The sequence below is a fragment of the Lepisma saccharinum genome, chromosome 12, assembly GCF_977018435.1.
Source record: "Lepisma saccharinum chromosome 12, izLepSacc3.1, whole genome shotgun sequence".
In the NCBI taxonomy this organism is placed as follows: Eukaryota; Metazoa; Arthropoda; class Insecta; order Zygentoma; family Lepismatidae; genus Lepisma; species Lepisma saccharinum.
In genome coordinates, this window is record NC_139240.1 from 55,435,545 (window position 1) to 55,453,587 (window position 18,043).

General features: G+C 38.2%; 1 protein-coding gene across 1 annotated transcript in view; it reads left to right on the top strand.

The window, feature by feature from the left end:
* LOC145996116 (ionotropic receptor 84a-like) overlaps positions 1-18,043 on the top strand; it is a 53,932-nt gene that overhangs the window by 8,619 nt on the left and 27,270 nt on the right. Inside the window, exons 2-3 of the mRNA XM_083132392.1 lie at positions 9,424-9,587; positions 11,350-11,670. Coding sequence (XP_082988518.1) covers positions 9,424-9,587; positions 11,350-11,670 — 485 coding nt within the window. The remainder of the gene's footprint in view (positions 1-9,423; positions 9,588-11,349; positions 11,671-18,043) is intronic.

An 18,043-nucleotide genomic window follows, 5' to 3' on the forward strand; every position in this document is an offset into this window, starting at 1 on the left:
CCCCCCCCTTGTCGGAATAGTATGAATTTCTCTCCATGTTGCAAGTGGAAGCGGTTTTTTAAGGTGATTATCAGGAAGCGGATTTATATGTAGTAAAAATGTACTAAATATGTGCTGGTAGCCAGCCCTCTAAGTAGTTCAAAAGGCGTGTAAAGAGGTAACTAGTGTGCACGTTCTTACGGGCTGATGTGCGGAACGATGCGATTTCCCAACACTTTCGCTTTTGGCACTTACAACGTTTACTACTTTTAGTCCTCAAATATGGATTCAAAATTGTAAAAAATAACCTTTTCAATAAGATAAGACACTATACGAGCTACCTACATAGAATACAGTCTTGGCATTGTAACTTTTACCGTGACTGTCTTGAAAAGAAACCAGAAAGGAATTCCTTACGCGTGCCACAAAATCGATGTTTCTGACGCCGCTGTCGGGCACCCAATGGATTATCAATGGTCTTCTGGACTTAAGACTCTCTTCCAACGTTGTCAAAATAACGTTTGTAACAACTACGAGCCGATGCTTGAGCCCTCATTCTCTATTGTTAACAACATTTTTAAATAAACAGGAATTTCAAAAACAAACAGTTGGGAGGTGTAAAATTTAAATATTGTTCTGTTGACAGAAAAGAACACTTGTAATTAACGCAATTGAAGGATATAAAAAAAAAGGTTGTAAACTTTCGTTTGTTTAACGTGGCTTCGAACTTTGTCAGTTAATCGCAAGAAGTTCAACCAAATCTTTCGGTCACACGGGGACATGTAGTTATTGGGCGAATATGGAGAGTATGTTGAGGAATGTTCTGAAATATGGAAATAATATGTAAAAATAACTAAAATATGTAAAGTATGAGCCAAAACCTTAATACAGATGTAAAGTACAACACACATAAATTTGCCGTTGGGTAGATACCAATTTTCGTTTCGTCTCCCTCTCTCTTAGTATCACGTGTTCTACCCTGCTCGAAAACCTTCGCTGTTATTGCCATATTGTCATTCCATTCCTGGACACACTCGCGCAAACATCATTGAAAACAATTGAATAGCGCTCCAGCTCGAGGGGGGGGGGGGGCGAAATGGAGTGGTATCTACCGCCACCGCCCAGGGAGGCAAAATGACTAGCGCCAGCCCTGGTTCATAGCAAAAGAAAAAGCCGCGCAGCTTATCGTCTAGTGGCAGTATATGTACTTGTTATTGTTGTGGAAGCCGGCATCGTTTGTAAATGTAGAACAAAGGCAACCGACTTTCGCCGATCACAGAGAGGAAATAATAATAATACTGCTTGAGGAGGAGTGTTGTGGTCCAATTGTCGCGGTTTAACACGTTGGCATGTTGTTATCTGCCGTTGCAGTTCCGTACCAGTGTATACGGGTTTTGGGAGTGAACAGTTAGAACGCCACCAGTGCATTAATGCAATGAAAAATAATATTTTTTTTATTTTGTTTGAAATCACTCAAATAAGGAATCGTATGAAGAAGTCTTCTTTGCAGCATTTTTGGTAATTTTACGTATGTGTTAGTTCATATTTTGCGAATTTTTAGTCCATATGTATGTAGCTACATACAAAGCCACTTGTTAGTACATATTAATCCTAGTCCTGGTATAATGCATGACGTTTAAAACTCAACGTTAGATAGACCTGAATTCTCTAATTTCCTTGTTGTACGTAACAGCTGTGCATCGGCGCACTGCAGCGATTTTTCTATCTGCTTCATTAGCAACACTGCTTCTTTAGTTCTGTCGCGCATCGCACGGCAGAAATATCTGTACAAATATGGAAAATAAAAACTGAAATTTTAGAGTCTACATGCCATGTTGCGCAAACATAACACAAAATATAACTGATTTCGGCTTCATACATAAATATGTATGTACATATAAATTAGTTCCCTGGTAAATATTAAGCTAGATACGATGTTTGAAAAATATGATGAATAAGTATTTACAGAATCCCATGTATCCCTTATGGAGAATCAACTTCAATTTACGGCTAATCAAATGGAAGTTTCGACTTTTCCTACGACTGAGACATTGTTCAACGTGTCTTTTCTCCGACCATGTACTTATCTAGGTCATTGAATGTTTGGTATTCCCGAGAGAACGAATAAAATAATGCTCCCATAAGCGTAATTAATTTATCCTTGGCTCCTACGGCCATCCTGGCAGTGTTGCCAAACCTGATGCACATAAAAGAACTAAATTTCACCTTAAATTGAGTTAAAACTGCCATTCAAGGAGCTAGATTTACGAAGGCTGGATAAATTGCCTTCTAGGGTAATTTTAGTTGTCAAGGAGCTGGGGGCGCTGCTATTACCGTTAACTTTAAAGTGATGACAATTTATTTTTAGTTGTCACCGTCTAGATCTGGTGGAATCGTTCAACTCAATAATCCACTGATGGTCGTGTGAAATCGAAAATAAACGATTCCCGGATAACAATATTGTCATCTTCACCTCAGCCACGGCGCTATATAAAAATAGCTGGTGAGGTAAGAGGGGGTGGGTGACGCAGCCAATATAACAATATCACGTCACGTGCAAAATGTACAGGCAAAATGTCAAGGCAAAAGTTGGTCTTTGTGGGTCGGAGCCAGTGGTGGCATCATAGTGGGGCAGGGGGGCGGGTGCCACAGTTCACAGCCAAGCTAGTGCACGAAAGAGCCAGATCTAGATCTGCCTCCAAAGGAGCTAGGTTGGCAACAATGCTCCCCAGCTGCCTCAGAGAGAAGAACCTCGGGGAAATTCACTTTTCCCCTTAAAGTGGATACTTCATATACAATTTTACCCTTAGCAAAACCAACGGTTTTTCTGATCCATGCATTAGCATGGAGGACGGGGGAGGAGTCCACGTGCAAAATTATATATATTTTTAACTTCTATTGTGACATTTGGTCATTGTACCTATTAATTAATACACAAAACGTTACTTTACAACGTTGGCTCTTTGTTTCAAGAAATAATACGAGTTTTATACAGGTTCGTACCAGTAGCGTAACTAACATGCTCTGCGCCCCCCCCCCCCGCAACTGTCAGTTGTGCGCCTCTAGTCGTTTTTTTTTTTTACGGCCTACATTTATATTAGGTATATACAAATATGAAAATACATAGTCTGCATGTAATTTGAATCAGTGTAAAAACTGGTTCGAAATGTTAATACAACAGACAAACTGTAAAATGTTATACAGGGTGTCATTTTAATGGTGCCCACGTACCACAGAAACGTATATAGGGCATCAAAACAGATAACTTTTCTCACTAACATTTTTATTGTTGGGGCGTCATTTCAGCGCTACTTTCGTTCAAAAAAGTCCGTTTTGCCACCTGCATGCAGGCAGCTCAACATTGCATCGGTGATATCATTTTTTGCGGTGAAACAGTGCACGGTTACAACACACAAATTTTTGCGAAAAGTGGTAATATCTGATTTTGTCTCTTAGCCTACATGTAAAATTATTTGCAAATCTCGTTGCAAGGTTGAAAGTCAGCGTTGCTAGCTCATTTTCTTGCCTGTCGTCTACCCTTCGATAACTTGAACTTTTCAGGTAATGAAGCTTTTCTTCTAATCTGGTAATTCACTTTCTACTTTCCTAGTGATTAACATTTTCTGTTTGCAGTTGTATGGGCATAAAAATATAATATGTTTGGTTGAAAATGTATTTTAACGCCGAAAGAAAATCTTTTATAAACTATCGGTCCTTCTTAATTTATCATTCTTACTGCGCCCCTCGCACCGCGGGGGGCGCGGGGGTGTTTTTTACGCTACTGGTTCGTACTATTAATTGCACTCAAGAGTATGAATTGTTACAGTATTACAAAGAGAAGAGCGGTAATTTTGCCATTACTATTTATGAATTACCACAGTTCTTACATATTGCACAAACAAGTTTTTCTGTATTTAATATAAAAATCTGTCTGAGAAAAATAATTCTGCTTTTGTATTATTATTTGCATTCCAAAATGTGAATTGTTACAATATATTTTCAGGTCGGTTCTGTTTCTTCCTCTTTCTACTTTTCTCTCTCTCTCTCTTTCTTTTTTCCTTCTTCCTCCTTTTATTCCTTTCTTTCTTTGGCCTTTGGTTTTCTATCTTACATCGCTTCTTTCTCTCATTTTCTGTCTGTCCTTGCTCTTTCGTCCTCTGCCGGCCCCCGTGGCGGAGTGGTTAGCACATCGCGCTTCGACGCCAGGGGTACCGGGTTCGAATCCCGGCCTGGGCATGGATGGTTGGGAGTGTCCATTCATCAATTTCATCATATCATCACTTATCCCCATCTTCGCAAATTAGCCAAAAGTGGCACAAAAGGCGAAGTAAGATAAAGCAAATTAATCAAGTCTTTCGTCCTCTTTTTCTAATTTTGTGCTGTTCTGTGTTTTCCTATTGTTTCCTCCTTTCATTTCTTCTTCTTGTTTCTCCTTTCTGTTTCATGTTCTTCCTCTCTGCTCTCTCCCTCTCTATACTCCCTGTTCGTGATACCTGGTCATGAATTATTGCCAAAATTCTCATTTAGGTTCTTTGGATTTCCGAAGGATGGACTGTGAATTTATGAAGCCCCATCCTAGAGGGTAGTAAGACACATGTAAGCGTCTGCTATTCATAGAAGCGACTACTAATAATCGTCCATTATATCTTGTACCTCTTGTCATCATGGTGTTGATCTTGCATCTGAATACCATCTGAACCAAAGACAAAAGCAAATAAAGATACTCTTCCATTGTAAAATAATCAAAACTTTTTACTACATTCAAATATGGCAGACAAATTAGAGACTAATTTTGTTTTAAATATGCAACAGAGCATTTCAACGGAGTCCTAAAAGTGAATATTGATGAAAAAATTGTATTGACAATGTAATTTCATTTCCAAATTGATGTTCAGAATTATATCTTCTTTCCTCGATCGATTCATGATATATGGTGGCTCTCAAAATGTAACATAATCCGTTAGTTCTGCGTTAACTGAAGAGTAGACATTTCTGCAACAATGGAAAGGAAATTCAACAGGAGAATATTTGGCATTCTCTTGATTACACTGTGCTTGCTCAATGTATCAGTGGCCAGCAATATTCTGACTTTAGACTTTATAATAGAATATTTCAAGGAGAATCGTTTGTCAACTGTTACACTTTTTACTTGCTGGGGTGAATGTAAGTATAGATTCACACTTCTTGTCTTCAAATTTGCAATATAGGTATACGAGGGGAGTTCGTAAAGTTCTTACCTTTCGACAGAGATACGAACGATCCACTGTATGTACATTTATTGTTCTTATGTACTTTAAAAATTCACACAGAACACAGTCATGGTGAACAGACACAACAGATGAGATGAACACAATGACGCATGCCTTACGCACCTATATATTACAGCCCCTTCTAGTTCGCTTCATATTTTGTCTCTCTCTGCACTCACGCGTCTAGTTGGTAACAGGTGCAACACCGACTCGTCTACTTCGTTGATTTGGTGTTTGCATCGTCTGCGCTACGTTCTAGAGCGGAGTGGTGTGTGGTGTATGATCACGTGGTGCGTACTAACTAACCAAATGGACGTTTACAGCAGTAGGACAGGCATTTGTTCAATCTTCTGAACGTGAACACAGATATTAATCTACTTGCTTGAACTTCATTTTTGTCGGGCAGAATTTAAATTGAACCGTCAAGTAGGGAATAAAGTTTTCTTTAATTGATTTTATTTGACAAACACTATTTACTGACTCAGAAACCGAACGATGCCACCCTGGCATCCTTGAGCATTTTCTGTTATGACGTCATTATAATATCATCATAAAAATTGCTAGATAACCTCATAAGGCCAGGAAAATCATAAATGTTTCACAAAATGTTCAAGTAATTTAAAATTGTTATGTGCCATGGTAACATAGTGTTACACACACACAAAAAGAGCGCGCCCGAAGGTATGGCTCCACGTATTATATATATCTCAGAACTGAAAGTAGTAATCGGAAATGCAGCCTCCTTCGACGGCAAGAAAACTGATGTTATAGTATCCACGAAGACTCATCGTCTGACTTAGTGAGAAAACGACAGCTGAAAGTTTCATAAGTGGTATTTAGAAACACATGATGTGGATAATTCCTGTAATCTTGGAAACAAATACCAGTAAATGATTAACTACACCGATTATGTGAGCAGATTGTCAGCACAAGAAGGTAATGTTTGTAGTAGTCATTCAAGGCGACATGCTGAGTTTTAAGTCCACTTTATGCACAGATAGTTTAATCGGGACTGGACCTACGGTTTAAAATGGGATCGAACCACTATGTGCCTCCACCGGGTATCGAACCCTGGATCCCTTGATTACAAGGTGACGACATTACTACTACGCCATCAGGGAGGTCCCTCACGATGACATATGTTTGGTACGCACATAGATGCAGCGCCTTCTAATATAGACACAGTTTTTATAACTACAAGTACAATAGAACATATTATTAAAAATCACGCTATGAACTTCATTCACTTCTCTCCTAATATACAAGTGAGTAAAATTATAATGAAAAATAAATGGTTATATTCTCAACGGTGGAACAACGTAGGTCGTAGACAAAGAATGATGCGCGTATAGATGTCCTTTGTAGCAGGGGTGCCCCGCCCCCCCCCTCAAGGCCCCCAAAAATCATGTCATGCATCCCCCCAAATCATATCATTCGCGCCCTCAAACCATATCGTAATCCCCACAAAGTATTTAATTAGACAGCGTGTGTCTACCGAAAGTAACTTTTTCTTAACTGTACTGAACACTATACTTGATGTCCTCCAACACCCATCAGGCCTCCTCGATGGCGCAGTGGTAGCGTCGTCGCCTTGTAATCAAGGGGTCCCGGGTTCGATACCCGGTGGAGGCACAAGTGGTTCGGATCCCACTTTAAACTGTAGGTCCAGTCCCGATTAGCCTTACTGTGCATAAAGTGGACTTAAAACACCAAATCAATCCAATCCAATCCAACACCCATCACTCAACACCGCCCCTAAAATCGTTAATCATAATCCCCACAAATTAGTTTGGATGTTTACGTGAATGAAATACCATGTCAAACCATATTTTGTAATTGTTCGATTTTCGAAAAAGGAACTTAAAGATACCACACTGATTGGCTAAATGTAGTAAATTAAATTATGTAAATGTGCATATGAATAGTGTTTGTGAGTGAGTTTATAAAACTCACAATTTGAGTATTTAACACTATTGTTACACAACTTAAGATAATGATAGAAAATTCAAACTTGGCAAACCAAATAACATGCTCCAGCCGTATGACCGATTCAATTATTGTTTCACGAGACATTAGATTACAGAACTCTAACTAGAAATTCTTAAGCTCAGGGCGATAATATAATACTGTTTGTCTTTCAAAGAACTCCCCTTCTTCCGTTGTCTTTGGTTAGTAACTTTAGTAAATATTTACGTGGATTTTATATTCAGTGCAAATTTAACTTGTTAAAGCAAAATTTCCGTGACAAGAAGTTAAAAATTCGGATTCGATATATGTAGTTTTATTCCAAATGATGCACCTGCTTTAAATTAAGCAGTATACCAACACTAAGCATTATATTTTAAGAAGTGATGTTATTAATGAATATCGAGAATATCGCTTATGTCTTGTAATGCAGATATAGTATAAAGATTCACATTCACCTCTGTAAAGCGACAAACACGCATTCTCACAACAAATTAATGCGAGCAAGGCGAGCAAAAAAATTTTTACATCCATTTCTTTGCAGGATTTCAAGAATATTAATTTAATGGGGTGTCAATACGTACTGTTAATATTCAGGAATGGATATTGCCTCCTCCAAAAAATTAATTCTCAATCTCCACACCAGAATTTCCGCAACAGTCTAAGACAATAGTAATCCATAAGAATTGGATACCTTAATGCTCAATCCCCCTCGAACTAAAATACCCGCCATAATCTATGACCTAGAGTTGGATACTGTTCCCCCCACCCCAACGTTTAATTCATAATCACCCCCCCAGAACCCCCGTGTCAATTAAGGAATAATATGTAAGAGTTGGATATTTAACTCCCCACATTCTTCGATAATATCCTTAAACACTTAATTTTCTTCAACTAATGGATTAAATGTGGTGCATTTGAGGTGTAAAATTTTTACATATATTTTGGAAAAATATATAAATGTTGAATTTTATATTATTTGAAGGGAAAAAAGTCCCCGCCAAAAATCTCGATGGCGCAGCGTGCGCCATAATCCCCCCAGTAGGCACACCTGCTTTGTAGGTAGCATCGGCTCTTGAATGGAAGGAAGTAGTTTGGAATACATTTTGAAGTCAACATTTGGTGGTTTCAAATATGCTTAGGAAAGCATGGTCTAAAGCACTCAGAGTTCTAAGGATTGCTTGAAGATATTATTAGGGACAAGTACTACCGTTTAGGATCTTCACACTAAAGACCACAGTCTGCTACTGGTCGTAATTGGCTATTTGAAACGAGAAGCTGGCCACTGCAATTATGCTCGAATACGTATATCTTGCCACATCAATCATTTGGAAGAACCTACAGAACAAGTCAAGAGTCTTCTCCTTCAAGTACAACTTGTGTGCCGATAAGATAAGTGTGTGGGTTATTTCCAGGATCAGTTTGCGAACACATACATAGACTTTACGATAAGGTAAAGGAAGGACTAGTTTGAGTGAAATTATCAGAGGAACTAGTTGAAGGATGCATTCTGCTTTCTCATCTTCACCAGATCTTGACGCAACAGACAAAGCTCTACAGAAAGAGATCGCATGGTGTTATGTCTGTGGAGTTTGGGTGTCAATCTCAGCAATTCCTCATGCAACCTATTCACCCTTGTAGTAGACGTTCATTCATGTACTCTTGTCAATTCTCGATGGTAGTAGGAACACTCAATAAAATAATAAAAGTAGGATCCCAATCTTTATTTGTTTACCATCTTTCCTCATACAGCCAGAATGCCATTTTGGTCTATTGCAAATACACGCCTCTTACATATCAAAAACGCCCCACCAATCAGGCAGCCAAAAACATTCCCAAAAACCCACTATTCGGAGAAAACCTATGGTTTAGTTACTACTAAGGGGTACAATGAGAATAATGTTTGAGAACCACTGGTCTATAGTATGTGCTATTATTATTTTTATTTGCTTTGCTTTCAAGGTTGGTTAGATTGTGAGAGGTGCTAAACTAATGAAATGGTTGAGAGAATAACACAAAAAAAAATCACTGCCTTAATCAGAATTACAACGAATGGAAACCATGCTTATTACATCGATATACAAGTATTATATTGAAAATATTTATTGTACACGAATCCTAGAACAGAGTTCAAGATCATATATTAAAAATAATTTTAGAAGTGGTGTATTAAAGTAGGATTACTTTTCATGCATACTTTATTAACATTAATATTGTTATTTCCTTTAAGTTGAACTGGAAGTTATCCGAAGGTTTTCATTGGCCAATATCCGGATCTGTGTGCACAAGGATTTGTCAAGTGAAATACTATCAAGTCTTCAGGAGGACCTGTACCACTCCGAAGGCATTGTTGTTGATTCGTCCTGTGAAACCAGCACTGATATCTTGCAGACGGTAATTGTCCCTTTATTGTCAACTAAACGATCGTAAAACGTATTTCTTGTTTGACGTAAAATTACTGAAAATGAACTCAGCTTCAAGATGAGTTGCTCTTAATTTCTACTAATTAATTTATTGCTGTATTTAATTAATTCCAGGGGCAGATTATATGGACCAGAAATCTTTCCAGTATTTTCTCTGTTTATGCGCGGCTCTGAGGCCCACCCAGACTAGTATCAATGGGTACCGGGGGGACAACATTGAGTGGTAAAGGCGGCTGAGCGTGATGCTGATCACATCATCCCAACTATGGCCGAGATCAAGAATATGTGGAGCTCACCCCATATGCCTTCATGGCATGTGTGCACGATACCTTTTCTTTTTGTACTATTAACTGTATTTAATGGCTGTTTCCTCGAAACATTTTGCAATTTTGGCGTATCTTTACCTCATTAACACTCTCCTACCTATATATCATTATGAATATACGTATAGCAAAATGACAATTAAAGGAGTTTACACATGAAGGGGCCGTCCCACTATCAGGCGAAAAGCTATATTCGTACTGAAATTGAAAGCTGATTCCGTTTGAAATGTTGTGACAAGGTTGTGGGATATGTAGTCAGACCATGATATTGTTTTCAAACGACGCTAATGTCCAAAATGTCTACTGTTGAACAAAAAATGCCAGCACTCGAACTGTACTTTGTATTGCTCAAAGTGTGAAGGTTACCATGAGGAAGAAATGGTTATACGAGAAAATGCTAATACTGTAACAGAAAGTTATTTGTCTACTCAGGGATTTTACAATTATTTGCTCACCAAAGGGAGAAAAATGAATGTGTGAAAATCGTTGTTTTATCAATGCACCACGTGCTCGTGTCAACACGAGGAAACGCAAGACAGATCATAAATGGGACGAATAACGACTACTTTATAAAACGAGTATAAGGTTGGTAAAGCCTTTTATTGTTGTTATTATTGTGTTAACCTCTTCAATTAGTTGGTCAACGTGAAAAATAATCTAATGGTGTTAGGTATTTTTGCTTGTTCATCAAATACCAAACACAATTATAATGATTTCCTTGTGTATTTCGTGCGATAATGAGACGTTTCAGAACCCGCAAAGTTTTCCAAACGTGCAATTAACCTGAACAATTTTAAAAAAACTACCTTCATGCGGAGAATTGCCATTTGCTACTTGTAATCACGATTCATTGTGAAACTACCTGCTAGGAGAGATTAGGGAAACTATGTAGGAGAGAAGTAAAATAAAGATGATATAGTATTCAGGGTGTGGGTTACCAAATAGACCCAAGTAACCCTAGCAGATACGATTTTCGAGGACTCGTAACAAAGAAAGTATTGATTGATTGAGTGATTTCCATCTACTTGATCATACAAGTACAATTTGCACCATGATATGGGATAGATCAATAACATTAATGTCTAATTTTAAATACAAAGAAGTTAACCTATATTTACATCTATTAAAATAATAAAATACAACAATGCAAAGAATGGAAAAACAATAATATTTTGGGAAAGTTGCAAAGCAATGTAGTGTAATGTAATAATAATGTCCATTAATGGAAAATGTGACCTCAATAATCTTCTAACAAGGAGACCTCAACGAGCAAAACATCTTGATGTCTGCATTCAACACACTGTAAAATTCGTCGGTGTTGCACGGGAATACCCTGTATATATGTTTATACCTTGATCACATGTCGCATCCATACTAACGCACTTGTAATCTATTTTGCGAAATATATAGGCTTCCAGACACAGAATCTTCACCTTTCAACGTCACTGGCTGTTTCTTACTGAGACTTCGAATGCTAGCGCTGGGGAATTACATGTTCCCCAATATTGGAACTACCTCTATGTTCTAGTGGATAGCCTAGTGGTCATTGCAGCATTTTCACCAGAAGGAAATGTCGACTTGCACACAATATTCAAGGACGCTGATTATCACCCCCTTCAGGTTGACAAAATTGGAACATGGAGTCCAGACTCTGGCATATATATTGAATGGACTGAAGAACACAGAAGAAAGAGCAATTTGCATGGTGCGCTGTTGACAGCATTGACTACTGTAAGTACAGAATTTGTAGAATGCTTCTTTTATAGAGTTGCATGCAATGTCTTACAGGAAAATTATGGAAGATGTTCAACTTTCAGTACTCTGAGGATAGTAAAATTTAAATACTTGTAATATGATTTTGGACGTTATTCAGTAATGGTGAACAGGGCTCGAAATGAAAATTTTCATGAAACGGAACGCCTTGCCTTCGTTAACATGGTGTTGTCTTTCTTTTCGCTCTGACGTGATTAAGGACTAATAAAATGACGCGCTGTATTTCAATTAATAATAGTTAATATTAAAACATTTACATAAACATCAAACAATATACAGGGTGATTCTAAAGGTAGGGTACAAACGAAAACCACAGACACCTCCCATGAAATAGAGACGAAAGTGCCCCTTCCACTTTGCTGAGAGATGCCTCCTTGAGGAGCTAGACAACGCCGAAAACGTGTGAAAATGAACTTCACACCGCTGTACAGCCAGTACCAGTGAAGATAGAAAGGCGGAACAAAAGAAGTCAAAAGGAACACCAATGTCGCCCATCCGAAAAACACCAGGCGACAGCTGCGCAACGCATGCGCATGGGGTTCCACAAAGGAAATAGGAGTGTCCCGCAAGACAAGTGAAGGGAAAGGGTAGCGATCGACAACGGTAGGGACAAAAGAAGCAATGAAGCATGAAGTAACAATTGCACAGCGGCAAACAAACACCATGGCTGAACCATGTACGCGTCTGTTGCCTGTCGAGTGTCACGGACCACTTTCCTTGTGCATTCTCGGTGTGTTTCTTCGTCCTACGTCGTCCTCCCGTGGTTCTGCAACTCCGCACTACTTTTCTCGACTGCACTGCTTCAGCCATGGTGTTTGTTTGCCGCTGTGCAATTGTTACTTCATGCTTCATTGCTTCTTTTGTCCCTACCGTTGTCGATCGCTACCCTTTCCCTTCACTTGTCTTGCGGGACACTCCTATTTCCTTTGTGGAACCCCATGCGCATGCGTTGCGCAGCTGCCGTCTGGTGTTTTTCGGATGGGCGACTTTGGTGTTCCTTTTGACTTCTTTTGTTCCGCCTTTCTATCTTCACTGGTACTGTCCGTACACCGGTGTGAAGTTCATTTTCACACGTTTTCGGCGTTGTCTAGCTCCTCACGGAGGCATCTCTCGGCAAAGTGGAAGGGGCACTTTCGTCTCTATTTTATGGGAGGTATCTGTGGTTTTCGTTTGTACCCTACCTTTAGAATCACCCTGTATAGAATACACTGGACATGAGTCTTCTGGAATTTTCTTCCTTTTTAAAATTTTAAACACACGAATATCATGAATGATAGTCAGCTAGCACAACCAGGATTTTGAAAAAAAAATCAATGCCGAATCTTCAATACTTTGTCTTAATAATGTTTATTAAAAGAACCAGTTTATGCAAGTGAAATAAATTTCCATATTGATATTTTTGCTTATGATCAAGCACTGGATTGATTATTCATAACAATGTATCTACTCAGTTTTTTTAAAAAAATGAGTGACCATGAAAGGAGAAACTGAATTCGTATAAAATTCTTGTGCAGGATGATATCTCCTGTGAGAACAATCGAATCCACAAGACACTACCAATAACCATAATTAACAAATAAAAAGTGAAAAGAGAACCATAAGAAACAAAAAGTTGAAAACAACATTACGTCATCATACTGCTAAACCCTCGCGGTAACAGCGTATCTCCACGTAGAGGAGAAGCTTATATAAATGCTATAATATGCACTGTTAAAAAGTATTCACAATTTAGTTTGCACTGAAAAGCAAAATGTAGTGAAACATAAAAAAAAATATACGAGCCCTGGGTTAATAATTACAATAATATTGTTTTATAAACAGTTTGCACTAAAAAAAATAGTTACTTTCTAAATATCTAAATGTATACAGTATGTAACATTCTTATTCGTACACACGGATTTTCAAAGAAAATGCTTTAATATCGGAAAGGAAATACATTCTTTTGAAATTGTTTCTTTACAATTCAATAACTAATATCATTAGGAACATAAAATCTTACCCAAATTCTGAATAACCAATGACAATAGTAAATTAAATGAAATTGAAAGAGAAACATGCCATTTTTGTACTACTTTTCTATTCGTACACTTAATAATACAAAAGAAAAAGTATATTCAGAGCAAATTGACTGACAGTTCTAATACTTTGATGCGTATCCTTTGGCTTTAATTACTGCTTGACACCTGTTCTTAATAGAATTAACCAGTTTCCGACATGTTTCAGAGCTTATTTTATTCCACTGGGCTTGCACAACAGTTTTCAACTCTTGCTTGGACTTGACGTCTGCTTTATGGACTCCCCTCTTCAAAATTGCCCATAAATGCTCAATGGGATTTAAGTCTGAACTTTGAGCTGGTGTTTGTAGTAGTTTGGGCACATTCCATATTAGCCAATTGAGGACTAAAAGTGGTAAACGTTGTAAGTGCCAAAAGCGAAAGTGTTGGGAAATCGCATCTTTCCGCACATCAGCCCGTAAGAACGTGCACCCTAGTGACCTCTTTACACGCCCTTTGAACTACTTAGAGGGCTATCAGCCACATTTCACGTTTACCACATTATAAAGCATGGCACATTTCACAGTTTAACGTGGAAAACGGTGTTTGAATTATTGTGGCACTTACAGCGTTTACCAATTTTAGTCTTCAATTCATGTTAACTCGCGCCTTATGCTTACTGTCATTGTCTTGTTGGAATCTGTAGATAGGCGACATGTCCATTTTTTGGGCACTCTGCTTTACATTGTTCTTCAATATGTCCAAATAGACATATGCATCCATGATACCATCAATAAACTGGATGGTACCAACACCTTTGAACGACATACAGCTCCAAATCATTAATGACCCACCACCGTGTTTAACTGTTGGAACTGTGTTAATGTGATCATTGTCTTTGTTTGATTTTCTCCAGACTCTATTTATCCCATCTGACCCGTATATATTAATCTTGGACTCGTCTGACCATATGAACCTATCCCAAAATTCCTGGTCCTTGTGGATGTGCTCCTTCGCGAATGAAAGTCTATTCCTGCGATTCACCTTATTTGTATACGGCCTCTTTCGTGGTATTCTGTCATGATATCCATGCTTCCACAAGGTACGTCGGACAGTTTGATCGGACATCATCTTGCCAGCAACATTTTCTACTAACGGTCGTAACTGAGGAACACTTAGTCGGGGGTTTTCTCGCACTCTTTTAAAAATAAAGCGTTCATCACGTTTATTCAACCGTCTTTCTTTTGGTTTTCTCGGCACATTCTGTGTTGAACCTTCCTCTCTAAATCTGTTTACTATGTATTGAACTGTGGTGTGATTTTTTTGACTGTTTGTCCAATTTTTCTAAACGAATAACCTCTAAGGGCCAAATTTATAATAACATCCTTCAGATCGGAACTAAGTTCCTTCACCTTGCCCATTTCGAACACGCTGATAGATAGACGATAGGCCTACAACAATACCTACGCCAGCATTTCGCTTGACGGGGAGCGCGCCTGCATGATCAAACTTATTACGAAGTTGCAAACTGCACGAAATCGCCCGAATAGCGGTGGCGCTGTATAGGAAGAAAGATTGAAACTCTTGCCTGTACGAATACCAATGTTGCATGAAACATCGTGTTTTTCTCTTTTCACATAAATTATATGCTCTGTTTATACACTTTGAACATACATTTTTATTGACATTTGTTGGTGAAACCTTCATTAACATTAATTTCCAAGTACTATCTGTCCAGAAAGTAAATGCTCGGTGGATGTGGCCAAATCTGGATCTAACGTCTGTATGAGAAATTATTTGCAACATGTAACAATGCCACTTTGCATTTACAATACATGAGATTTTTCACATTAGATCAGACTGGAGAGAATAAGTTACCACAGAAGTCTAGTTCGAGTTGCAGACCTCAAGTCTATTCCAGGTTGTAAAAATAAACTAGTGACAAACAGCAGGTATGTTAACGAAGTTTGCAAAATTGCTGACGACTCTGAAGTCAAAAATTTCAACCTGGTTTGATCGAGTGATGAAGTGGGAAAGTGGTAAAGGGCTGTCGCAGTTGTCTGAAGGTCGCAGGTTCAAATCTCTTGTAGAATCGACTTTTTTTATTTAGTAGAATTGTTACTTTTGGACATTTATAAGAGGGAGAATATGAAAACTCTTCTTCTGATAAATCCAATTACTTGTCGATACTATCACTTGGGATGTGTTTTTTCCACATAACGTCGCCAATACTCAATTACTTCCTACATGAGGCAATAAGGTGAACAGAGAAATATTCGTGGCCCAACTGTGAGGTAAAATAGAGGTTGATTTTTTTAAATATTTTTTTTGTCATGAAAATCCTACATCTCGTTTACAAATTTCTGGGCACTCCGCTGCAAATCAACCAAGGATGACTCATACTGCTGAGAGAACATTCGGGTTGACTGTGTGAATTGTAGTTTCAGGCAGAGTGTGCCATGCTTTCCAATCTTTGAACTGCGCATGCTCAGCTCGCAGGCTTCTGTAAGTAAGACTGTTGAAACATGCACGACATGGGCTATCCTGTCTGTGACCGAATTCTAAATTCCCTCCTATTCAATATTTAGAGTTAACAAAAAAACATAATGTTTCGTAGTTTAAAAAAAACACCAGTTTACTTGTAATATTCTGTTTGAAATATTTTCTATGAATATCAGATAAAATAGTGCAATATGGTTTGAAGACATGAGTACGAGCATATAAGCAATAAATCAAGAAGGACGGTGTGGTCCAGTTATTACGATACCTACCCACCACACGAAGGGTCCCCGGTTCGATTCTCACCGTACGGCACTTTTTTTTAAAAAAACGATAGAATGCGAATTAATGTAAGTCTGTGAAATATTTATACCGTATTTGATGACAAATGTTTTTAATTTTTAATACAAATTGCAAATTGTTTTGTAACTATTCAATACAAAACTACTTTAATAAATTTGAAACCATAATATGAGACGAGTAAAATAAATGTAATAACAAAAACAACAAACAGTGTATAATTTAAAACTAGTGTTTGCATGGAATTGATGGAACTATATTTTATGCTTATTGCATCGTTGGTTTACTGTTCTATTAAATCTTGCCTCTAAATCCAAACACAGATGGAAGTGTAAATGCTGGATTTGTTAGTAACCCAGTGTGAAGCTGTAATTTCAAAAAGTGACGTTTCTTCCAGTTTGCCATTTATATTCCTTCAGTTTCTATTAAAATAATAAATGATTTATATTGATTCAAACTTTGAAATATTGTGTAGATTCAGGTGTTGTATGCATGCAGAGAGCGAAGAAGATATCGACTTTGTATCACTGCATTCATCATTCCCTATCCACATATAAACGTTTCTTAAAAATTGAAAGATTATCATCACCCCCCCCCCCCCACCCGACAACCACATCCCTTGCTTACAAAATTACTCGTCTCTCCACAGCAAGGAGGTCTCGATTGTGAATCCACGTGATTGAACCAATGTGTGCATAATCTCTACTGCCCTACACTTCCCTTAAATATATAAACTTGTCGAATAATATATAAAGTCGTATAACAGTTTTTTCCAGAAGCATAAGTGACGTTGTGGTCAGGTCGGTATGATAACTTCCCAACATGTCAATGGTCCTGGGTTCGCCTCTCGTCAAAGGTAGATTTTTTTTACAGTGCAGTGCCAACTAATATATACCTAGGATGGAATTAATTACACATATCGGCACGACTGTTATTTTTTTTTTAATAAAAATGTAATGGGTTTGAGAGTAACTATTCGATATTAAACTTCTTTCAAAATGTGCAAGTCACGCAAGATCAAGAAGCAGTGGAACGTTAATGTGGAAATTCTTAGCAGCCACGTCAAAAATTTCAACTTTTATTGAAAAAAATATATTGGTTGAGTTGTGAATAGAATTTCAATTTTTAAAACGAAAAGTAGCTAAGAACATATTAGGTTATATGAGTCGACAGAATTAGAGTGCGCGTCAAATCTCCTGCATATGGCCTTGAAAGGCTGGACAGCACCAGCGAATCACAGACGTGCGACGTTGCCTATTTTCCGTGACAAGGCGTTTCGCTCAACCACGCTGTCTCTTTTCCGTGTGAGATTTCGACATGGCACCGCTGCAGTGCGCTGCTATTGGCTATCGCCATATGCAGGAGATTTGACGCGCACTTTAGTCCAGATCTTAACATTACAATTGTGTTGTAAAATCTGTAGCTGTATATAAGAATCCGACTGAGGAACGGCATGGCATGGGTTCGAGTCCGCCTGGGTTCAATAGCTAGGTTCTCGGCCTGTGTATACGAACGGTGGCAAACCCACCATCATCGTG